The sequence below is a fragment of the Abramis brama genome (genome assembly GCF_963993115.1).
Source record: "Abramis brama genome assembly, chromosome: 3".
NCBI classification, from domain to species: Eukaryota; Metazoa; Chordata; class Actinopteri; order Cypriniformes; family Leuciscidae; genus Abramis; species Abramis brama.
The window spans coordinates 32,932,968-32,958,214 of NC_139965.1; the positions used below are offsets into that span (position 1 = coordinate 32,932,968).

Consider the following 25,247-nt stretch of genomic DNA (forward strand, 5'->3'; position numbering starts at 1 on the left):
TTTAAGAATCTTACTGACCTCAAACACTGAACTTTTGTAGTGTAAGTTGTTCCCTTTTAAAGTCGCCTTTAAAGCCTAGATACATTTGTTTTGTTGGATTATGTTAAACATGGGTCATTCAAAATGCCTCTAGTCGATCCTAATCTACTGCACTCTGGATTCAAGCAAAGCCATACGCAGGAAGTCTATTTGCTATTTGGTGGCCTTTTGAGACTGCCATTATTTGACTAAGTGTTTACTATGTTGTGTTTATGTGAGTTACTGTGTGAAGAAGCACCTTCACCCTGACTGGGATAATTTAATGTAGTTCTCGGGGTTATTCGGGGGGTGGGGGGGATGAAAAAAAACTGGTTGGCAACGTGTTTTTGGTGGGGGTGAAGGTTTGTTCAGCATGCCTGTGTTGTGAGATTTTGGAGGGACTGTTGTGTGAAGTTTTAAGCAGACTCTGAAAAGCGTTAAAAAGAGCTTAGTATGTTCCAATTCTTAAAATTATCTGCCCTGAAAAAGATGAAGAGATGGAAAAGGTCTCTCAAATATCCTTGAAGTGCTTGTTGTGTGTGTTTTGGGGACATTTTTAGCATTAGGCCAATCCTTTAACAACATCTGACTCGATCTTTAACAGAGGAGCACAAGAAGTTTGTAGGCCTTATGGGCCTTATTTTAAGATGGATGTCCCTCAGTAAGTCTGTCCGCAGCTGTTTTAACCTCAGTTTTGAAGCAGCAGCTCCCCTACAGAAGTGCTTTCTGATCAGGTGAAGGTCAAGCGGCATCTCCCAGAACAGCTCTGTGGCTCAGATGTCTAGAGTCTGTTGATCCAACCGACCACTGTGCCGTTCTAAATACCTCGTCTTGTCATTTTAATTTGTCTTTTTAGACTGAATATTTACACCTAGCATTTTTGCAATTCAGCCAAAAAGAGCTATTCATGCGAGACACCTGAAAGTTTTGCTCTGGTATTTGTCTTTTGGGTAGGAAAGAAAAGATGAGCTGTTGAATTCTTACTGAACGTTTCCTCCTCTTACACTCTGTCTCTCTCTTGCAGTCCCCTGGTGCAGGTGATGACGTGCGCTTCATTGATGATGCCTCCAGTAACCCTGGTAAGATCCTCAGAGTGAATTCAGTCTACTGGGTATCTTTGTGTTCACTAGTACTTGGCTTACAGTTATTGTCCCCTTGACACAGGTGACTTCCTTGGATAAATGCTCTTCTAATATTGGTAGGAGATCTGTGTGTGTGTGTGTGTGTGTGTGCGCATATGCATTGGTTTTTGATAAGAAGCCTGCTGTACTGCACTTGTTTATGGGCTAAACTTATCCACCTTTTTTCTAATAAGCCCCATGACGCTTTGCTCGAATTATGGGAGTAACTTCCATTAAACTGTAAACAATCAGTGAAAGGTTCGGTCTATGAACAAAATAATACGCTTTTTCAAAAACTGGGTACCATGAGATTACATTTTTCTACTCACCCTTCAACCATCGAACATTTTAAAGGAATTTTAAAAGTTGTAACAAATTACTACAACAGACAAGGGATAACCCCAAAAGCTCGATTTTCCGCAGCAATATTACGAACGTGTTAAATATCACTGTAGGAACATTGCGTGATATTTCAAAATGATTTCTATCATTTTGACAGATAATAAATCTTGTATTTACCTGCTTTAGAAACGTTACAGTAAACACTGCTAATAGGGATAAAAAGTGAAAAGCAGAGACAATAACATTTTAAAGCATCCGTGTGAAAACAAACCTGGAAAGAGACCTGAGCATTTGGAGAAAACCAAGAGATTCTTAGTGCATGCCAGTGAATTATTCATGGGATATATGGTAAATTAAATCGGGACAGCAGACCACAACTGACCAGTGTGTTGTCTTTTTTCATGCTGTTACAGCAGAATACAAAGAAAAAAAATGTAATCAGGAGGAAAAGAATGCAGCGACTGAAAATAGCTCTTTCTGTAGATATTCTTGTTATACCATGTCACATAAAAATTCCAGGTGTTGCATTATTCTCCTGAAGTCTGAAAATAGCACACAAAGGAAATTTTACAGCTCATTCAGTCAAACTGACAAATAAGGATTATTTATAGGGCAACTTTATTTATTTGAAATTACCGTATGGTTCAGTATTTTTGAGTGGAACTTCCCCAAACTGGAAGTGCCTTTCATAATCTAAAACGCGGTAGGCTTGTTAGGAAAAAGGTGGATAATCTGCAATTTCTTCAAAATTACAGAGGTTCAGGTGAGCTTTCAAGGTTACTTGATTAAGAGTTCTACCAATTTTTCAAAATAGGTGTGTCTGAACCACAGCCTGACGACATGGCTGCATGTGAATTTTAGCAATCTGAATGTAATGCCACATGCTGTAGTTTACCAAAACAGTAACATAAGTCTTATAACAGATGAAGATTTAAACAGCTACCTTTCTGTTTGACGTATGGAACACAGTCACATAACTTCTTAGCCGATATTTTTATTATTATGTTTTAGGGCTGAAAACCGATCAGTGTTCCATATTCTATTGTTTAAAATGCTACAGTTTTGAGAATGTGCTTAAGATTACATTTAACAGTTATTGAGGTATTGCTGTTCTTAAATGAGCGGTTTAATGTAAAAACAGAAAAAGAGCATGCACTATAAAATATCCAATATCAACCAACATGTCAGGAATAATGTACATCCAGCTTGGTTGTTTTTGCTAAATCATTTTTGCCATAACTGTCTAGATGTACATTATCCCACTTATTACACAGCTGCTTGCCACATGAGTAAATAATTGGATGCAAAATATAGATTTGAGTTTAAATATTTAATTTGCTCACTTGTAAAGCTTCCACAAAGAAAAAGAGTTCCTTGCATGAGCTTAGATGAACCAGCAAGTTAAAAAAAACTAAACATTTAAGGTATAACAATCATATTACTTGTTTGGTGAAAAGCTGTGTAACAAGTGGTGACATGGACATAAATATTGATTTGAGATGAAAAAATCTTACAATCATTCTGGCAACAATACGAACTCTTCAACAATATTACAGTATTTTAATACTAATGTGCTCCAATTTCATTTTCAATAGTCGATAAGTAAGATTCAAGATGTTACCAGCTGAGTTTTAATGAAAGAGAGAGAGCAATATAAGCTCTGTTATAGTTTTGCTAATGACGACGGCCATTATTTGGAAATATCATCATTTGGAATGTCACATCTGACAAGTCAGAATCAAGTAGTCCAGAGAGCTGTGTAATAAGATGAAATTCTTTTTAAAAAAAAAAGTTAATATCGACCAATAACCGCTGTAGTTCTGATATATTGTGCATCCCTGCAATATTCTGAAGTCTCTCTGCTGCGGTAAAATACTCCTAATGTTAAGTTTTATTACATTTTGAAAAATTGGTGAACCTGTTGTTTGTACATCTAACAGATCTTTCACTGCAAGTTTCATTAAAATGGGTGTTAATTTCATAATCAAGAGGACATTGCTGTAGAGTACACTTATATATTTTTATCTGTGTGCTTCTAACCTCAATTACAGTGTCTTGATAAGGCACGCAAATGTCATCAGTGCTCTGCAGGGGTTTTTCTGCATGGTGTGCAGCTCCGCCTTTCAGCTTATGCATCATCGAATGGCTCTCCTGAATCACTGCTTTGCGGGAGTTTGGGGGGTTTAGAACTGAAATCGGATGGTATGGGGCTTAAAGATAATGGGATGGTTTGGAAGTGTAAATAAAAGAAGGCATCAATGTTATTGTTATAAAAGCTGTCATTTGTCAATTAGGAGATGGCAAATTTCTTATTTTCATTGGTTGAAGGTGCGCTTTACATGTGCAGCGTTAAAGACTCTTCTTCCTCTTGCACGATGAAATGTCATTCATTTTTATTTTCTGAATTGTATTTTTCTGTTGTAGATCCAGAAGTTCCCATGGCCACCACATCTGCTCTAGAGGAGATGGCTCTCTACAGTAACAAGCGCAAACTACGACAGGGCCGCCGCAGCCTGGAGGCTCCTGTGCCCACGTAACCGTACACTCACACACTAATGCATCTGAACTGTGAAGATAAAACACACATAGTGATCATCTAATACTAAAAGATGTACAGAGATATTAAACCACTCTTATTTCAGTGCCGACAACACAGGTTGGGAGGTGAGCTGATGGGCTTCTCACAAATGCTAGTCTTGCCTTTTCAGTTGAAAAGGATTGCTATGAAAGGTCCAGAGGATGGCTGATTCATTTACCCATTGTACTCAATTTTTCTGTCTGTCACCATTTTAGAAGCAGAATTGTTTTAAGAGATGCTGTGGGTTTTCTGAACACTTTGAAAACATTCTCTAGAAAATGTTCTGGCAGAAAAGGGGATTTTTAAATGTATCCGTGTTCATGTTTTGGGACATTCAGTTTGCAGACAACATACTGCTACCTTCACTGCCCATGTAAGCCAGAATTTCACTTTGTTGTTTTAATTCACTATCAGAAAGAAAAGATTTTATTCCTTTTAAATGTAATTTATTAATGTAATATACTGTTTTTAATCTATGGGAATCCAGTACAATAGAGGAACAAATTGAGGCTTTTTGACATGTGTATAAGCTGATTACTTGTTATTTTGTGATGAATTTTGAGTTTTGGGATTGGTATACATTTTCTTGCACGCAACATTTTAAGATTGAAAACGAGGCCTTGGCATAAAGCTTTATTTCCATTTTATATCCATATCAGTTTCAAAACAGAATTCTCTTTTAAGGTGATGCAAATGAATGTAATATTTTTGAAAGGTTGCGTCTGACCTAATTCAAAGATCTGTTCTAGACCTTTTCGGAATGTGTATGATCATGCCATATCATAAAGACTGACCTACTATATTGAGTAGCGTCATTCTAAACCTTTTGATTAATCTCTAGTCTTCCTTGACTGGACTAGGAGAGTAAAATGAAGACTTTTTTTGTTCCTTTGGTGATCTAAATCACTTAAAATGCGTTCATTTTTTTTTTTCTACTCCTTGTTCTGGGCCATGTTGTATATCTATAAATTGAATCATTCCCTTTGCTACACTGAGTGACCAGAGTGGAGAATTTCACACTGACAAACACTCAACTCTCCATAAACATTTGGTACCATTTTGGGAGTGCGAGGAGGCAATCAAATCATCTGAGAACAATTGGTCTCTATTAACATCTACAAATCTTCCTCATATCTTTTCTTTCTCTTAATCTTGACAGGTGTGTGAAGGTAGTAGGTGTTTTCTAATCTACATTTTAATTAGTTGAACTTATAAAGCCACTAAAAAGCTCATTTTGTGAATAATGTATAAATGCTTAAAAAAAAAAAAAAAAGCAGCAAAAATCAGAGTTGAATCTGAGCCTTTCTGCCCCAAGACTAAACTAAAGTCTGGAGGGTGTAGATGATTCTACCAGGGTCTTGACTGACTGATCCCTGTGTGTATATTGGTTTATTGCTTATTGCAATTTTAGTGTCAATCCTGTGCGAGGACTAAGACAATATACTTTTATTATTCCTTCAAATAAACATGTTTTATTTCACTGTTCTCAAATCAGTTGTTCACCACCCTGGCTGCCATCAACACTGTGTCCCAATCAACCTGTCAAACATATGAAATAATCTTTTTTATTTTATTTTACTAATCTTAGCTTTTGTGTTGCTCTCATTGACTGAAATTCAGTTTTGGTTAATAACAGTTTGGGATTGCTCATCATTGATTATTTTTTAATGTAGTTTGAGAAGAAAAAAAGAGAAGTTGGTTTTCTGTAACCAATGAGATAATGGGATTCACTACATTTTTACTTTTTCAGAGCAAAAGAGTTTGAGCTCTCTTATTGTTTTCCTGTCTTGGTGGGGAGGATTTTGTTTGTTTGTTTTTTGCTAAATGGGAGGGTGGGACAAAAGGTCTGGGAATAGAGCTCATTCAGGACTGTAACTAGTGAATTTGTACAACCAAAGAAGTCTATTTTGTGGTTCAGGAATAATAAAGTTTACTTTTCATTTAACAACCTGATGTACTGAGGTTGTTTTTGCCTCTTGATTAGTGCAAACTGATGTTTTCTTAAAGTGGAGAAATATACTGTCATGTGTAACAAGTACATACCAATAACAATGTACAGTCAAAAATACGCAGTACACATTCAACCGGAAAAGTGATCCAAACATTTTATAGACAGATTGTCTTTGTGTTTGAACAATATTGAACAATACAGATTTGCACATTATACAGCACAAGCAGCTTTCAGATAGCAGGTGTTTTCATATGTTCTACCAATTTCAAACATCCATGGAAACATGCTTCAGAAAGTGTAAAGCGTGAGACTGAGCGTAGACGCCTTCATCAGATGATTGAGAGAATAGGACGGAGTTTTATCTTACTCTTGCTGCCTCTCACTGAGTCTGGACTCTGAGAAGCCTGTCTGCTTCCCCTCTGTAAAGACAAGATGCCTTCATTATATTGTTGCATACATTTAGCATTGCATTCAGTATTATTTGAGTGCTGAGTAATGAAAGCTAGTATCAGGTGTAAGTGTGTCTTACCCTCTGTAGAGTCCTGTTGTAGGCATTATAAAATGACACAGCACTGGAACTGTCTGCCTGCAGCTTGTGACAGGGAGTATCACAGTGCTCTTCATCATCCTCCATCTGTCCAGTAATACAACATCTGACACGGTCACACTTGAACGAGTCTCACACATTGTTCTGCTCATTACATCATGTACCACAAATATTTAAAATCATGAGATGTTTCAGGTGCTGCAGTGGAGCCAGAGATCTTCACTCAGAAATCACATCCTTGTTAAAACAGCAATGTTTTAAGAATTACTAGGAAGCATGTGCTAACAGTTTTTAGAAAATATACATAGTTTATTTAATCAGATAAAAATTAGTAGTGCCATCTAATGTATATCTATTACCATTTAAATGTTTGGGGTCTGTAAGTGTTTTTTATTTGTGTGTGTGTGTGTTTTAGATGTTTAGTCTCTTATGCTCACCAAGGCTGTATTTATATAATCAAACAGTAAAACAATTTTGTGAAATATTTTTACTATTTAAAATAACTGTTTTATATTTGAATATATTTTTAAATTGAATTTATTCCTGTGATTGCAAAGCTGAATTTTCAGCATCGTTACTCAGTGTCACATGATCCTTCAGAAATCATTCTAATATGCTGATTTGCTGCTCAAGAAACATTTAATGTCATTATCAATGTTGAAAAGAGTTGTGATGCTTAATATTTTTGTGGAAACTGCAATACTTTTGATTAATATACAGTTTAAAAGAACAACATTTATTTGAAAACTAAATATTTTGTAACAATGTAAATCTCTTTTGATAAATTGATTGCATCGCTGAATAAAATGTCTTCAAAAAAAAAAAAAAAAAAAGAAGTACACTCAGTAACACTCAGGTCTCAAGTGTCATGGCCTTCATGAGCATATGTGTGGCTCTTACTGACCAGAGCTAAAGCTTTGTCCACAGGTATGTGACCTGGCCTAACTGGTCCGGCCTCTAAGACTGACAGCACTTCATCCGGCAACAGGAAAGACTCATTGTACCAGGTCTCAAACTCTGGCAAGCACAAAACAAAAGTGCATTATTGATTTTAGAGAAAGATGAACATAAGTGAGGTGTGGTAAGTACAACTATGAAAACATTTGGATAGATCAGGGAAGTAAATTGGATACATTTTTGTCACAAAATGTTGACAATCATAGATTACAACAACAGCTGAATTGGTGGAGGTTTTGAAATTCTAACCAAAAACAGAGAAGGAAACAAGCCAGGAAACAAGCCTGGAAACAAGAGGAATTACATGTTGTGTAGAAAACTATCGGAAGTCACCTGTTAGCAGCCGTGTGCGGCACTGATTCACCAGGTGCTGACAGTAGCTGACTTCTGTCTTTGTGCATCTGAGGTCCTCATAGGCTTGTCTATAACGGTTCTTCAGCTCTTTTAGCTGCATCAATAAAGACAGTTCAGCCTCTTCCATCACAGGCTCCCCCTCCGCACTCACAAACTGACCTATAAAACCAATGGCTTCAGCTTCATACGATTACATCATCTCATTTAGAAAGGAGCTCATTTTTACATCATGTAATGCTCACCCTGGCTTTGTCTTCGCTCTCTGAACTGTTGTAGGTCATATGCAATACTGTCAAGATCCCGTTTAGTCGCATTGATGACATCAGTGAGTGTGCGTAATTGGGATGTGCGGTCCAACAGCACAGCCTTGTTCTCCTTTAGTATGCGGTTAATCTCACTTCCCCGTTCTGCTTTGAAATCTTCAAATGCCTCCGCTTTGGGCGGAGGAGAGCTGAGAAATAAATTTTTATATTAACGTAAGCTGACGTTCATATTTATTAGTACCTGCGGTACTTGGTACCTGTCAGCAGAGGTCCCCTCAAGCTTACAGGTGCTGCTGATGTATGTAAGGAACTTACTCAGTTCTGTGTTGCTGTTGCTGTTGCTGCTGTTGTTGCTGTTGTTGTTGTTGTTGTTGTTGTTGTTCTGGATCTTGTCGTTGGGGCTCTTGTGTGGTCATGTCAGATTCACTCGTGTTTAGAGGCTGTGCGGCTTCTACGGTTGTGTTTTCCACAGGCCACGGGCTCAATGCTCCTTCCTTTCTGTTCGAGATAAGATTTGAAGCACAATTTACAGCCTAGTAGTCCATTTCTCTTAACTCCAAATGCTGTTGTAGTTTATGGTGAGGTTTTGGTTTTTACAAATATACATACATGCATATGGAGTCAGGGATTATTTCTTGACCATGGTGTACTGGAATGGCCTTTTAAGCGTAAATTATTTTTAGAATGACAAATTCGTCAAATACGATTGTCATGTATTATTTTGTTGTTTAATCTTTATCAAATTAAATACCAAAATGTGCATTCCTAGAAAAATGTCTCTGGGTAGACTGACACAAAGACATCATACTGTCTTCCATTTCACAAAGCTTTCATGATGTCTAGATGTCCATTGACAAAGAACAGAGCTGACTAAACGTAGTTGCTGAAAGTCAGCGCAGTCTGCAGATTTTGAGCAGTTGGAGTTCACAGAAAATCAAGTGTTTCTGTGTGAGTTTATTGTGTTCTGGTAGTGTGTGATCCTCAATCATGCCTAGTTTTTCCTCTGTAACCATTTACAAAGTCGGCAAGTGTATGATGCTTAGTCCCTGCACGTTTCCTAATTCTGTTCAGATTTTTAAAAAAGTTGTGCAGTGTATTCCAGCCATAACAAGACTCTAAATCTAAACATGGATGCTTAGTTATTTGCTCACATTTGTCATATTGGGCCTCAAGCATTAGGAAAATAAGATGTCACCTGCTGATCTGTTTGTCTTTTCTTGCTTTACTTGGTTTAGGTGACACTTCTCGTTGATGTCTCTGTGAAGATTTAGCTAAACCAAGGCCATATCCACAGCTCTCCACCTTTCCAACAGCACAAACAGACCCCTGCGCCAGTAGCAGAGTTCATGAGGCATGTGACGTCCTTTTCTGTTCTTACTGAAGTATTGTTGTCTACTGAATATCTGTATAGCACTAACCTCTGCAACAGTAAATGGTGGTGTGTTCATGTCTTTCTCTACACGAGCATTTCTCGGAAAGAGTTGCTCTCGCAGTTTCATTTGCTGCTCCCTATTTAATACATATATATACACATTCAAACATAATTATATTGACTTCCATTATAAATATGTTAAATTGTTGATGAAGAGGTAACTGTACTTACAACACCACTTTTTTGAACTGGGCAAACACCTCTTGGATTTGTGTAATGCTTACAACCTGAAACATTAAATCGTTTATTCAGTTCTTACAAAAATTTGATTAATTCAAGAAACGGTAAACTTACATATTTGAAGCACTAATGTATAAACTATGGTGTTTACCGGAATCTCAGGCAGTGATCCAGACAGGTATCCCTGCACCTGACTCCTCACTTCCTCCACCTGGGTTTCCGACAGGATCTCGTTAGAAACCCGATTAGTCTACGAGTAAGGAGGACATTAAAATAACCATGTGGACCAAAGTCGAAGCTTGGGAAACCAGAATGCGGCGTTCATTTGTCGATGTGGTAATTTTGTTGTGTGTAAAAGGCACAGATTCTGAATGTGCACGTGTTTGTACTCACCAGTTTGTTACACATAGACAGCTCCTCCTTAAGAAACTGGATTTCTTTCTCTAGTCTTTGCACCTGAAGCTTGATAAACATTCACATCATATGAAAGGATTTTCAGCACTAAACTGTTACACATTAATTGAATGTGCAGATGAATCTTTTTTAGATATATTATTATTAGAGGATTTAGAGTATTAGCTTTGTAATATACATGAACAAAATCTTACCACTGGGTCGACATGTTCATTGATGACTGGCTTTGTCTTCACACATTTCATTCTGGCGGCAAAGCGAAGAGTTGAAAGCTGCCGAAAGAACCAAAAAAAACAAAGAAGCTGTGTGGGTTTTCTAGACTTAACAGACATGTCTCACTGGATTTATAATAAAAACATCTCACCGTCTCTTCAATTTGTGCCCCTTCACCATATATGTTTGCCACAAGCACTGTGTTACAGTTTCCTCCTGTGTAGGTACAGTTGAGCCAGAGATAAATAATTAACTTACATATATGTCCCTTTCAAGATTACATTACTTTTTCATAAATTAAGATTTTCCCAGTGTTCAAAATGAATGTTTACATGCTGATGTTCTGTGGCTGAAAACTTAAAGCTAGCTCAAGTTATAATAACTAATGTTGGTTTGTTGGTAAACTTCTATGGGAATAATTGTTTAGCACACTAACCAAGTGAGTCTTTGAGAGCATGGGTAAGTTTGCACTGTCTAAAGGGAACATGTTCCCTACGACTGTCAGCTAGAGCCAAGATGACCTGCTCCAGGAAAGAAAGGGACTTGTTGATATACATTGCCTCCATTTGGACTTGACCCTCTGACTGGAGTAAAAGACAAAAAGTAGAGTGAAAAAATTGGAAACTGTATGCATTTGAAGAGCTTGCCACGATTAACACATTAGTGCAAACAATGCTGAAATTTCCAACAGTGCACTGCTAACTGCACACTAAACTCTAATGAGAAGTGAACTGACCCCAGTTTTGCTAAGTCTCTCAGATCCCGCCAGGTCCACCAGGTTCAGTTTAGAGGTGATGTATTTTGCTTCTGACAGTGTGCGAGAGCGAGACTATGCCACACATAAAAGGCCAGTTTACTCAATATTTTTTCAATCTTATCATGTTCAGTATATTTCAGGCACTTACCTCAATGTGGACGGTAAATATGCAGTGAGACCTGGAGGAATGTTTATTAAGGGCATGTTCTCCAATAATTCTGTTCATCTCCCCCTGTCAGTGCAGTGAGATCAGTGTTATTTATCACAGATGTGCCTATTTCGTCTAAATCTGTAATGAAAATATGAAAATCCAATTCTGAATGTGCTGTAGCAGTTTCTTTTGCCCATGTGGGCAAACATTAATGTTTTTGTCATTCTTTCATAAGTAATAGGAGATTCTCTGGTGGCGGTTATATCGTATTGTTTGTCATTAGCCAATTTGTCAACAGCAATGATAAAAGATAAAAACAAACCTTTGCCCTTAACAGGGCAAACACAACCTGATAAGATTTCGGTTTACTGGAAATAGACCTTTTGCTGAAATAATTATGCATTCATGTTTTTTTTGTTTTTTTTAATAAGCTGATCAATGACCTCGTGACTTTACTTCTTACCTCAAAAAGCAGGTTAAGAGCCTCCTCTTCATTGTGAACCAGATGTAAAGACAATCCTTTGACTGAGACTCCACCTCCTGGTTCTTCTACCACAGTTAAGACTCCACTATGTGAACCTTTTCCATGCTTTAAGCTGGAGAGCAAGTCTACTATTGTCTCATTATAGATTTCCAGAAAAGAAAGGTGAACAGAGAATGTATGATCTACACGATCCGCCACCTCCTGGAAAACCTGAGGAATTAAGAGATGGTTTATTAGCCATAAGAGCTGAAACGTTGACTATGTGCTTCTTTTTCGTGGGTCTCGATCACCTCCTGTAGGGCTCGAGGAATGATGCCTCTCTGTTTGTAAGTCTCTGCAGCACCTGTCATAGTGTATGTTTTCCCCGCTCCAGTTTGCCCAAAGCACATTATTGTACCTAAACACACAAATAGCTTTCCTAAACATTTTATATCAAAGTATAAACTGCCTCTGTAAATGTTTGTGATTTCAGATATGATACATATGCATTTGAATGACCAACCATTGTAGCCCCCAAAGGTTCCCAGCACTACACTCCGGACTACACCATCATAGATGTCCTCTTGTGACACATTGTGCAGCACTCCATTCAGCTGAAATAACCATGAGCTCTGATGATTGTTCCTTTTTCCTTTCTTGGACTGTACTCTCAAAGTCTCAGAGATAAAGAGAGGGACAGGGGTAAGCAGTCTTAAACATTAGCATCATTCAGTCTGTTTTATGTGGGCACGTTTCCTGTGGGTTTGGCTCAGTTGGTTAAAGGTGCATTGTGTTATTCACCTGTGATCCCCAAAAGTAATTTAATCATTTCTGGAGGAAAGTTGTAATAATAATGTTTTAAAAGCTTATTTGAATGGTATTTTATGTACATTTAACGACCTTCATGTTTGGCTAAATTTGAAGTATCTGACTTTGACAAAACTATAAAATATGCCTTTTTTCTTTTCTTTTTTTTAATTTTACTTCAATTAAAAAAAAAAAAAAAAAGAATCCTCTTATTCTTCTTAAACTACTTAAAATGTATGCATAACAAAAAGTGTAATATTCTTCTGTCTTAGTTTTTTTTAAAATAATTTTTAATAGTAGTTATGTTTTTGCAGCTATTTAGATTTGTTGGAATTGTATTATGTTTTGTGTTTAGTATGGCATGTTTTGTATTTCGTTAAAGCAAAAAAAAAAAAAAAAAAAAAAAAAAAACCGAAGGCTGTGTAAGAAGCAATACAAGACCAACTTCACAGATTAGTTCATTTAACAATTAAGAACATTTAGACAAAAGATAAAGGTTGGCACATTGCATACCTGCTGGTCAGGTAGGCATTCAATAAGCTCGTGCGCAAAATTGGCTGTGGGTCGGATGCGAACATACACCTTTACTGGAGAGCCCTGCGAACTCATGATTCCTGCAATGTAGAGTATCTCTCACATACAGCACGACAAATAAGTCTGAATAGGCCATCATATGACATAAGAGCGAGTTTTGAATATCAAATATTGAATCAAGAGTCAACTTTGTGCTCTCGAAACTCACCTGTGTATCCCGTGCGATAGCACAACACATAGCAATCGCCTAGCTAGCTAGCTATTGTTGGAAACAGTTAAGTGTTGATGTCGTTGTCATGACAATGCCTCGAGCTTCGCACTATGCGCTGCGCAGCACTTCTGGTGGTTATCTTTATTAAATCTGTAGCTGCTATCTGAGTCCTCGTGGTTACAATCATACACAGTTCGGTTATTTGCGGGAGTAACAACACGCACATTCTAACCGAATTCGCACCCCTATATTTTAGTAGTAAGTTACCCCCAAACTGTGGTCCGTGAGGGTACTGCAGGTGGTCCGTGGAAAGGCAAAATAAAATATAAAATAATATTTTTTTACCTTCATTTTACCAGGAAATTCCCATAAAAAATAAAAAGTAAAAAGAATATGTAGGCCTATATTGATATAAAATTTTAATTAAATTGTCAAGTTATTGTGTGATTACTAAAATAGGCTAGTGGCGCTCGGCCGTGACGTTCAAGTTCAGTGCCGTTAGAACCACAACATGGATCGGTGGATAACAACAGGTTCTCTGAAGAGAAAAGGGCAGAGGCAAATATGTTCTCATTATCACATCACACGCATAGCCTTTATAGGCAGTTTATATGAAACGAAATGTTTATAAATGGAATGAATAAGACCTGTTATTATTTTAACTTACTGTTAGGTGGACAAACTCAAGCCTACTTTTTGAGGACTTGTAAAACTCTGAAGATTAATAATCCCCTAAAATCACCAAAGATTTTGAAATATTGACTATATCCAAGTGTTCTTATTACTGTATAGATTTCATACTCCATTGCTATGGAAATAAGCCTGTTGTTCAAATGAACCTGATTATGCCCTCGGGCGCTTGAGTAGCCTAAATAAATAAATTAAATATGTGGCAGCCGTTGTGTGCAGTAAACTTTCTTTTAACAAGCCTGTTGTACTGATGTGATAACCAGTAATAGTTTTAGTGCTAGTAAGCCTATTTAGAGGTGCGGATTAATTCAGGTAGGACTGTGTGTGTAGACATATTTTATTATGTGTATTATGAGGTGGTCCGCGAAAATTCTTGATTACAAATAGTGGTCCACACACACAAAAAGTTTGAAAACCCCTGCCCTATATCATAGTAACCGCATTCTCGGAAAACCCGCACTATGTGAACTGAACCATTGTTAGACACAAACTCATTAAATCCAAGTACGTTATTTCTTTTTTCATAATAAACACAAAGGCCTGCCTCTAGTTTGACGACCTCTACCGCACCTTTTTGTAAACGATCACCGACTTAATGCAATAACCAGGGATGGGCAGTATTTCAGATACATGTATTTAAAATACGTATTTGAAATGCAAACTACTATTATGCTACTATGCATACTATTTTGTATTTTAAAGACTAAATTTAAAATTTTAGATACACTTTCTAATTTTAATAAACGTATAGAAATAAATAAACTTTACATAAAATAAACATAAAATTACTTAAAAAGCATTGGACTACCTGCAAAAAAAAACAAACAAAAAAACACTCAAAACAGTTTGAAATTCAGTTTATGTTGTGGAATCAAAACTGATACCATGTGAAACCATGATATTGTTACTGTGAAGTAAAATTGAGATTTTGGTCATATCGCCCATCCATATTCTTTGCTAGATAGCAGAAAAGGTTCCCACAGTAGTATGATTTTTTTTAAGTGTTCACCACAAGTAATAGACTACATTGTAAACTGAAATAAGTATATAAATGGCTGCTATTTTGCATAAGTTAATTTGTAATTGCCAGAAAGAAAGAAAGAGATGTGGTTAGGAATGAAAAGTCAGTAGGCCTATGTTTCTTCATTCACTGTGACCTATACCTGCACTGGATGGCCGATTTCACAGGTATTTTTTGTGTATTTTCAAAATACAAAATAATGTATTTGTATTTAAATACATTTTTTCACACAGTATTTTGTATTTGTATTTTAAATACATTTCCATGTATTTATACTCAACCATTGAGCATCAAAAGGAAACTAACCAAGTTTAAAAGTTACTTTCAGTAAGAATATTACGGAGTGTTAAACATTGTATAGCCTATAGGCGAAGTCGATATTAGGCCCATAGCATAGCCCTGCGACATTAACTAGAACATTCATCCATATTTCAAAGCTGCAAACGCATTTCGGTGGTGTTTTGAAAGTAAATTTTTGTATTTACATTTTGAGAGTCAAAAAAAAATGAGAGTCCATTTTTTTTTACTGAACTAAAACAGGCAGTAAGTGAGTTTTAGACGCAATCCTGCAACCCCTCCCCCCTTTCCCTGATTATTGTGCCTTCAAGCAGTTTGATTGGGAAGCTGTGCAGGTGAATGACCGTCAGCTTGTTCCTCCCTGGTTAAAATACCCCAAGGTCTGACAAATAAAACAAACCCTTCTAAACTTCTCTAAAGCTGACATTTCAACTACAAAACCTCCAACTCGCTGAGAATGAAATCAGAAGTGTACATCTGTGTTCTGTGTGCCTGTTTGGTAACACTCAAAGCACATGGTTTGCATGCAACACAGGTATGTAAAAATATTAATACCATTAATCAGACACTCCTGAAAACATAGTTTTTGTATTTATTCAAAAAGTTACTGTAGTGTATGTATTTCTTTTCAGAGATTTATGTATATTTAAAATGATTTGATGATGAAAATAAAAAGCAACTGACCAGTAAGGTATATATTTTTTAGCCTGTTCAATTAGCCTATATCTTGACTAACTTTTATTGAGGTTATGGGGTCAAATGCCATCAGAATGTATATCTATTATATACATATATATATATATTTTTTTTTTTTTTTCCTCTAATCACTGTTATTAGTAGGCTACTAACTATTATTAATACTACTAATAATCCTATAATTTTACACAGAGACCTACCAGGAATACGAACGACTTCACATTTTTAGCATACAACAATACAAAGGTTGGTTGATGCCTTCAAGATTCTTAATTTAAAGCAAGCAATAGCGCTTTTGTGTCTAAGAACAAGTATTCCTAAATGCAGTGTGAAATGACAAAAGAATGAACATTCCCAAAAATATGAATTACTTTTGTATTATTTATAATGGAGACATTGTAACTTTTAACATTCTACATGCTAGCACAGCTGCTGTTTAAAAGAATAAACCACATTTCTTGCCTCATTCATATCCACAGCAAGGTTCTGAAGGACAAGGTCCTTCAAGCAATGTCCTTGTTAATGGAAGTAATAATGAGCAGGTAAGTGTCATTTTTGCTTTAAACAGACTTATATTTTAGGCAACAATGCTACTATACTGTAAATCTCACCAGTAAGACATAGAGTTTAAAGGCTTTCTGAAAAAATTTCAATACTTTTTCATACTTTTAATGTACAGTACGTGTTGATTTCCATCCATAACAGATGACCAACCATACAGTTTTAAATATAACCAACACAAGTTTTTTGGAGAGGATCATTTTGCCGAAACTTGCAGAGGTACCCTTCAGTGCCTTCATTTCTCATGAATGAAAATGTAGATTACTTGTATATCTATCCTTTACACAAGACAGTTTTGTATCTTTCTAAATTGAAGCCTTGGGATATAAAGTTCTCCTTTAATCCAATTATTTTCCTTAGCGACATATCTTTCTAATCAAATTAGGTAGACTTTCGACTGTCATCTTTTACTCAAAACTCATGTCATTCCCAACCCAATATTGTTTACATGGAACATAAAAGGAGATAGTTTGAAGGCTACATATTAGCTCACTCACAGTCACATTCCACATACTGTAAAAAAAAAAAAAACAGCATATGAGTAAATGGTAACAAAGGGCTAACTATTACTATGATTACACATGCTTGTAGTTTGTTGTGAGAACTAACACTGGGGGCGAGGGCTTTTTTTGTTGTTGTTTTTGTTTTTTGTTTTTTGAACAAGCATTTTTTTAAATATATAAAACAATGAGGACTCTCAGTCTGTCAGCCTCTAGATGGAGTCACAAGGGAGTCACCGTGGGTTTCCGTTCTGTTAATGCAGTTTTGCCAGTTCATGTTAAATGCAGTAATTGTGGAATTACTCTGGAATGAGTCATTCATATGTGTAAAGACTTGTTTATAAAGAGCCCTAGTGAAGTGTTTCACTTTTTTTTCATCAGAATGAATGGCCACAAAACAAAACACAAGACATAGCTCAAGATACTTAAATGGTATGCCACGTTTCATACTTACTAATGTATTATGTAAAAGCTACATTAAAATGCATTGATTTTTGAATGTTGTTTGTGAAAAGTTGTTTTAAAATTGTTCAACTCTTTTTCTCCTCAGATAACAGACAAGTGATGTAAACTGGAAAACAACCTGTTTAACAATCAACCGCTATGAGATGACACTATAATGTTTGCTGAACTAATTACCTTTGTATTATAGAATATCACAAATGGAACAATACATGGAAAAAATTTACTGCAATTTATGACCTCACAGGTGTAAGCGCTGAATTGATTTTTACAAATAAAAGACAGAATAAATGTAAACAACCTTGGTAGAAAAAAACGGTAGAAATGATTGAATGTATGTATGCTTATTAAACGTGTAATTGTCATTATGTCATTTGGTGCTAAAGTAAAAAAAAATTTTTTTAATTAAACTGTCCACTGGGTAAATTATTCCATGATTAAAACTGAACATGACATTACAACTCTAATTTTAATATCAAACTTTGATAATCTACTGATTGTTTGCTCTTAATAATCTGAAAAATACAGCCAACAAGACTACCAAACTACCAATGTTAAATGCCAAGAGAATCTGATTTATAATCTCTCAGTTAGAGATTTAAACCTTAAGGCCAGATGTTATAAATAGAGAAATATCAAAACAAATAGTCTGTTTATAAATACATTTTACAGCATATTCAATATAGACCTATTGCTTCTCACATTCCTGTGTCTGTATTTGTCAAATTAATTCCTATATTGTCCAAAACTATATTCCATATATGACAGTCGAAAAAGGATTTGCACCTGTATGGTCTGTACAGTCATGGTTAAGATGGGATAACCAGACCAATCCAGCAGATATATTTCAGGGATTAATTTAACATGGCCCTAATCTAATTTGACCTGAGACAGAGGAGACTAACAATTGCCTGACTAGTGTATGCATACATTATCAATTTTTTTAAATACATTAATTATATTCATTTAAATTTATTTGGATTAAAGTTTTAGATTTTAAATATTATAGTTATTTTTTTGTAGGTTTGTAACAAATAAGCGATGTGTTGGTTAACCGCTGCAAGAACTGCAGCAAACCCTGGACCACAACCTGCCCCTCAGGGCCTGGCCTGTCATTCAGGCACACACACACAGAGAAAAAGAAAGGAGAGAGAAGAAAGAGAGAGTGATGGGAGAAAAAGAGGGGGCTCCAGGAGGAGGTAGTGACGTATTCCCAGGCCACAGACTCTCCGCACCTCTCAGCAGCAAATAATGAGCTTAACCACACGGCCTCGGTGCAAAGGGGTCAGTCATTCGGATTATCACACTCGATTTTGACATCACAATCCTCCACGCCTCTCGGTTTTTTCTATTCTTTTTTGGAAACCTGAAATTTTTATTTTACTTTCTTAGATTTGTATCCTTGTTGGATGACAACTGATATATTAAGCTTTGGTCACAGGGTCAGACAGGACAGTCAGCTCAAATATGGACTGTAGTTTACTCCAGCTAAGACGAAGGGTGTATGTGCATTGTTGAGTTTGAAGGCAGACGCTAACTTTTAAAACAGGGATTCACCCTTGTTACCTTAGAAAACATAACCCAATGCCACTGTCCAACAACAAGGTCGCTGATGATGGAACTTCAGCACAGCCACTGCAAGAAGGAAAAGCAATGGTGGACTCCCTCATCAAGGTGAGTTGATATTAAATGAACCAATAACTGATTAGAATCATTCGTCTAAACAAACCTCCATACTTGTCACAGAGTTTTGTGGTTTTTAACAATCAGGGCATCAATCATTATTTTTTCCTAACAGGAAAGAAAGATGAATAAATCAGATGAATATCTTTCCCTGCATATATATATATTTATTTTATTTATATTATTTTTTTTGTTTGTTTGTTTACATATTTCCCTTAATAAGTGTTCTACAATATTAGAAGAAAGAATGAGGGGAGCACATCAATTAGATAAATATGTCGACAATCAGTTGTGGTTTATTTTCCATTATTTGTTTGTTGACATGATGACAAACTTCTTGCGGTTCGGATTGAAGATGTCGAAGCCTGTGCTTGTCCTCATTTCTCCTTATTTTCAGGCTGAACATGAAAGTATCTTATGATGGTGTATTCCTCAAGCCTTAGGGTGAAAAAGCACTATCTGTGAGTAGGGATGATCCACGCTCCACTGCTTGATTATCTTCAGTTTGAGCCAGTGGAGGCATGTGTCAGTACTCTGACCATTGTGCCTAATGAAGACCTGACGGTCAAAACGTTGCGCTTTCAATAAATAGACTTTGGAGCTGTTATTTCCAGTGTGCGCACTTCACATTTCTTTTTTCCAATACTAGCCCAGCAGAATTACCTGTTTTCTTTACTCTATTCTGCTGTCAGCAATAGTAGCAGCTTCTGTTCATCTACTTGCTTTAAGAATCAATACATAAAGTAAATATAATGCTCCCTTCTTATATGCAGATAGTACAGTACATCTTAAATATGATCAGCTTTTTAACTGATCAAATCATTTTACATATTTTCAAGTCCAAATGGCTATAGACAGCAACTAAAGCAAGATTCCAAAAGTTTCCAAAGCTTATCCTGAAATAGCCGTCTTATGACAAGCAGATTATCAGTAATATTTGTCACTCATACTAATGCTTAATCTATCTATAATGATGTTTGATAACCTGAACATTTATGTAACCTTACTGTAACCTTAACCTTAAATCTTCACAGCATCACCGGAATAAATTATATTAAATATATTTAAAGATGTTAAAGTATTTTACATGGATCACACTTTTAAAAAATGGCTTACAGTGTTTGGGGTCAATATGAGCCCCAATCGGCTTTTCCTTAGTTAAAAAAAAAACATGGTTCCCTTGTTCACTGCTCATTGTATTTTTTGATGGTTTTATTTACTTTTTTTAAATTAATTTCTTATTCTAAAGTTAATAATTTTTTTATACATTTGGATTATTGAAATAAATAATATGTGATTACAATCTATTCTTGTCTTTTAGTGGCAATTTATGTGGCATTATTGCACATTTATGTGGCATTTCAAAAGACCTCAAACAACAGAATAAAAAATCTAAACTTTGACAAAAATACTGATTTAATGTATAATGTATAATGTTATAATGTTTAAATATATACAGTATATTCACAAAATTTTAATCAGGAAAGCTGTTATAAGAGCAGTTATAGCCACATCCAGAAAAAAAATATTGGATTTCTATGGGCCTCTGCTGGATGGATGTGGTATATGGTAACTTTCTTTTTCTAAAACTGTATTTCCAACATATTTTTCTCTAACCAGCAGATGGCAGAATTCTGCCTTTAACATCTAGATCAATATCCATAAAAAACTCATATTTAAACGTACAGTATGGCATTTTTCGCCACTAGGGGTCGCTAACCTATTTACAATAACAAAGGCGTAGTTTGATGACGCAACATTTGCTAAGAACTATGGATCTTGTCGTCAACGTCAAGCCGACCGATCTAATAATGTTTATGGATGACTGAATACATCGATGTTTTTATCATGACTGTGATATGAAGCAGTTCGGGATTGCTAAGAGACAGCTGTCAGCTCCACATGCGACGCGAGTCCCGCGGATATAAAAGGAATACGGACATTTCATTCTACCGAACTACACGCAGAATTACTACTCACAGGTCAGTTTATTAGACAAATTAAACTTGTGAGGTAACGCAGCGCTGTTTCACCTGGTCTAACATTACACTAGCACACTAAACTGCATTTGAATGTGTTGAAATATGTGTCATATTCTGATCATATTCTGACATTTTATCATTGTTGAACTATAAAACATTGATTAGTTTTATGTAAATGTGCTCACCTGTTTAATAAAGTAACGTTACATGTAGAAGCGGTCGAAGTCTCGGACGTGGAGCTCTCGTTTGTATAATGTCTATGGGAGCTCTCAGCATCTCGAAAACACCGCGCTGATATTGATTCTCGTTTTAGTTCTCCTTTTTTATCCAAAGTCTGCTTGCCATGGTCCATAATGTTTGAACGAAACAACAACAGCGTGCAGATAGACATTGCGAACTACAGTGAGTGGTCCACGTCTGTCGTCTTGGTTGCTATCAGAGGGCTCTGGTTCATAGCTCTGGTTACCATGGCAGCACGAGCGGAAACCAGGGACAACGCGGATATGACGCCATTGACTGCCACAAAACGGAAATAAAGAAACGTACCGTGTCTTCGAATTAAATTAAAATTTCTCCTGGTTTGAAAGTTGTTGGAAACAGTCGGGATAATGTAAGTACACAACTAAAAAAATATATATATAACATAGATATAGTGATTTTTGCTATTTTTAAAGCAAAAAAGTTACATATTGTGCCTTTAATTTTGATAAAAATGTAACATTTCATATGCATGCTAATGGTGTAGTTTAGGAATTTGGCAGTAAATAGGTTAAAAAAAAGAATGCACTTTATATCCCCCAAAACACAGCATAAACTAATAGATGAGAAGAAGAAAAAAATATATATATATAATTTCTATGATTAAAAAGTGTATTTTTATACAATTGCTCTATAAATTATGGGAGGGGGGGTTGCTCGAGTAAGCAACCTGCATGTGCTCTAAAGAACTGTGAGATGTAGGTATTTATTTTGTCTGAACCTGGTCAGTGAGGTATTGTATTATAATTATATTATTGATGCATGTATTATATCATTAATAATAACTAATTCAGAGCAGTTTGGCTGATGTTACATAATTGATCTGTAATTCTGTATGAAATCCATTGTGCCATCAAACCTTTTACGTTTTTAAAAACAGTTATTTATCTTATATCTTTATTGCATCATTAATACAAGATACATGTCTAGATATTGAAGAATGCCAAAGGTAGATGTATTAAACTAAAGTTAAATTTCAAAACATCATAGTTGATCTGATCTGACTCAGGTGGTGGCATGTTATCGACACTTAGCCTCCTGTGTCGGTGGATGCATGGACAACTCCAGCCTACGACGTGATCTTCGGCAAACACGAGAGCGAGCCCAGACACTAGCGCTGTCCTGCCGAAACCACCTGACAGCTCGACTGAGGGATAAAACATTACCAGAGACTGAAAGGAAGGAAACAGAGCTGTTGTGGGTAGCGTTCTCCTCATGTCTGGAGCTCCTACATGCAGACATGTGCAAGGTTTTCACCATGGCCAAGCACTTTTCCCTGGCCAATAACAGTACCATGGTGCAAACAGGCATACAGGGTAGGCATGCATAACTGTAAGAAGTTTCATAACAGATTACTAATTATTTAAGACTAGAAGAAAAGCAACTTCTGTACATTCCTCAAACATATGAAGTGTAACCGTCACAGCCCGTTATTGGTCTGATAAACATGTAATTGCTTAAACAGGAGGGACAACAGAGGTGGCGGCACGGGCCTTGAGCCTGCCCGACCTGCAGGAGGCAGGTGACGGTGCCCAGACGTCCAGCGTGGAGGGTCAGGAGCAGAGTCAGCTGGAGCAAGAGATCGCACAGGTGGACCGCACACTGGAAGACATGGAGCTGAAAGTCAATGTTCTGCGCTGGACTGTGGAGGCACTGGGTCCTCAGTACGCTGACCCTGTTAGCACCGACAGCGCCTCACTAGCACTGCTGTCCATCGACGAGGAGGCAGCTCAAAGCTTCTGCAGTCGTAGCCAGGTGTTCGCAGCAATGATGCTGAGCGGCGTGGCGATCTTTGCCGTGGTGCTATCAGTGTGTGTGGTGTTCCTGGTCTGAAGTCTTATCTCTTGTTTTGTGTAGGCTTTTTCTTTTTCTGAGGTCTCTTCAGTCATGAACGGCCAAATATCAACAGTCTGCACAGCACAATGTTAAAAAATGAAACTGTCTGTGTATACTTACTATCAACAATTTAACAGTTTCTTACTGTTGATCTCAACAGAGCCTATGAGTTCTGTTTTACAAATCAAAAAACTTTGCCATTAATTTCGGGTGTATGATAATTTATAGCAAAAGAAAGCATGATGAATTAGAATACCTCAAAACAGAAGTCCTGAAAGAACATATGAAATCCGATTTTACTGCTTTCCCAAATTCCAAAACATTCGTAAAATCGGATTTCATATGTACTTTCAGGACTTCTGTTTTGAGGTTTTGGTGTGTGTAAACACAAGTCCTGTTTACATAGCTCAAGTCCTGGGCGGTTCATTGGCTGGTTCATCATGCCATACCTTCAGAACCTTATTCTGTTTTAGTTTTTGACTATAATACAGTATCAACACTGACACAACACCTAATCCTGTAACTATTACTTGGCAAGTTTGTACTGTAGCCTACTCTTGAAACATCACTAAAATCTGGCTTTAATACGTTATGCACATATCTTTATCTTTGTGTGGAATTTAATTATTGATTTAGTTCGAATCAAATGTTTAGAAACCTGTTACACCAGCCAGAAACAATTGAATTGTTTGTTTTAAAATGTTAGCATATGACTGGTATTAATGCTCAGTCATTAGTTATAAACAAGTAGGGGTTAATCAATACTTAAAGTAAAGGTAACTTAGAAGTTTACAGAAAATGACTGAAATATTGTAATTACCTCAAACTGAAAGTCACTTTTTCAAAGACATTTTACATTTTAAGACACTGTTTAAAATCCTTCTGTTTTCCATCATGCATTGTAATGTCCTCACTTTCAAGTATCTCACGAATATTAGTTTTGTAAAAAATATTAATAAATTCAATTTTTAAAATTGAATGTTAGTTCCAGCATATGTGTTGTCAGATCTGTCAGACTCAGTCTGATCTTCAGAGTCCGTCTCAACAGTTTCTCTCTCGCATTTTCCATGTTTATATTGCTTGTAAAATCACAATAAATCAGGGGGTTAAACTGTAGAGGTGTCTCACATTTTGGTAAAGGTGCTGCTGCAATAAATGCAAGTGGAGCCCTAAATAGGCTAATGAATAGAGAATAAAACAGGTCATACAATATTTATATATTTACCCCCGGAGTAAACATTTTCTGGTTGCTAAGCAGTAAGCACCTCTCCTTGCTTACTATTTGTTAAACGTTACGACATTATGGCAAGCCGTTTTAGCTTAAATTGTACCCAGCATTACTCGTAATTGCATTTTTACTAGTAAGAATTCAATTAGAGAGCTCTACAATTCAATTATTACTAGTAAGAATTACAATTAGAGAGCGCTCTAATTCAATTATTACTAGTAAGAATTACAATTACAAAGCTCTCTAATTCAATTCTTACTAGTAACAATTACAATTAGAGAGCTCTACAAATGAATTTTTACTAGTCATATGTCTCCATTGACTTCCATTCATTTTTAATTACGGAGCTCTACAATTTAATTATTATTAGTAACAATTCCAATTAGAGAGCTGTACAATTCAATTATTACTAGTAAGAATGCAATTACAGAGCTCTCTAATTTAATTTTTACTAGTAAAAAAAAGAATTAAAGATATGTATAATTGTAGAGCTCTGTAATTGAATTAAAGAGCTCTGCAATTGCATTCTTAGTAGTAACAACTGAAATAGAGAGCTCTCTAATTGGAATTCTTACTAGTAGGCTAACAATTCAATTGTAGAGCTCTGTAATTAAAAATAAATGGAAGTCAATGGAGACATATGACTAGTAAAAATTCATTTGTAGAGCTCTCTAATTGTAATTGCTACTAGTAAGAATTGAATTGTAGAGCTCTCAAATTGTATTCTTACTAGTAAAAAT

The 25,247-nt window shown here is 36.2% G+C and overlaps 3 protein-coding genes and 1 long non-coding RNA gene across 48 annotated transcripts in view; 3 read left to right on the plus strand and 1 right to left on the minus strand.

The window, feature by feature from the left end:
• Positions 1 to 6,007, plus strand: part of scrib (scribble planar cell polarity protein) — a 106,231-nt gene extending 100,224 nt beyond the window's left edge. For 26 of the 44 annotated variants that reach the window (XM_084110089.1, XM_084110099.1, XM_084110111.1 and 23 more), the window contains 2 exons: positions 1,043 to 1,097; positions 3,906 to 6,007. In XM_084110089.1, coding sequence (XP_083966215.1) covers positions 1,043 to 1,097; positions 3,906 to 4,018 — 168 coding nt within the window. In that variant the 3' untranslated portion in view covers positions 4,019 to 6,007. Of the gene's footprint in view, positions 1 to 1,042; positions 1,098 to 1,182; positions 1,217 to 3,905 lie in introns of all 44 variants that reach the window. The other 18 variants (XM_084110121.1, XM_084110085.1, XM_084110088.1 and 15 more) reach the window with 1 other exon arrangement.
• On the minus strand, positions 5,228 to 13,157 carry kif9 (kinesin family member 9; the record flags this gene model as incomplete). The annotated part of the gene is made up of 20 exons (XM_084109638.1): positions 5,228 to 6,429; positions 6,540 to 6,644; positions 7,462 to 7,574; positions 7,848 to 8,027; positions 8,111 to 8,319; positions 8,447 to 8,629; positions 9,327 to 9,457; positions 9,550 to 9,640; positions 9,735 to 9,790; positions 9,895 to 9,993; positions 10,137 to 10,205; positions 10,352 to 10,429; positions 10,522 to 10,586; positions 10,807 to 10,954; positions 11,107 to 11,199; positions 11,276 to 11,359; positions 11,742 to 11,972; positions 12,053 to 12,159; positions 12,265 to 12,418; positions 13,062 to 13,157. The coding sequence occupies 20 exons, from the start codon at positions 13,155 to 13,157 to the stop codon at positions 6,340 to 6,342; spliced, it is 2,382 nt and encodes a 793-aa protein (XP_083965764.1). The 3' UTR covers positions 5,228 to 6,339.
• A 2,465-nt stretch (positions 13,158 to 15,622) lies between these two features.
• Positions 15,623 to 17,930, plus strand: LOC311079961. The gene is made up of 6 exons (XR_014605474.1): positions 15,623 to 15,836; positions 16,190 to 16,243; positions 16,477 to 16,539; positions 16,703 to 16,777; positions 17,440 to 17,490; positions 17,609 to 17,930. It is a non-coding gene; the product is annotated as an uncharacterized lncRNA (long non-coding RNA).
• Positions 17,931 to 18,713: 783 nt separating this feature from the next.
• Positions 18,714 to 24,269, plus strand: rgs9bp (regulator of G protein signaling 9 binding protein). 2 transcript variants are annotated; one of them, XM_084109450.1, is made up of 3 exons: positions 18,714 to 19,194; positions 22,453 to 22,759; positions 22,909 to 24,269. In XM_084109450.1, the coding sequence occupies exons 1-3, from the start codon at positions 19,105 to 19,107 to the stop codon at positions 23,274 to 23,276; spliced, it is 765 nt and encodes a 254-aa protein (XP_083965576.1). In that variant the 5' UTR covers positions 18,714 to 19,104; the 3' UTR covers positions 23,277 to 24,269. The 2 variants fall into 2 exon arrangements, with proteins under 2 accessions (XP_083965576.1, XP_083965577.1); XM_084109451.1 differs by having other exon boundaries at positions 18,784 to 19,194; positions 22,478 to 22,759.
• The last annotated feature ends 978 nt before the right edge of the window (positions 24,270 to 25,247 follow it).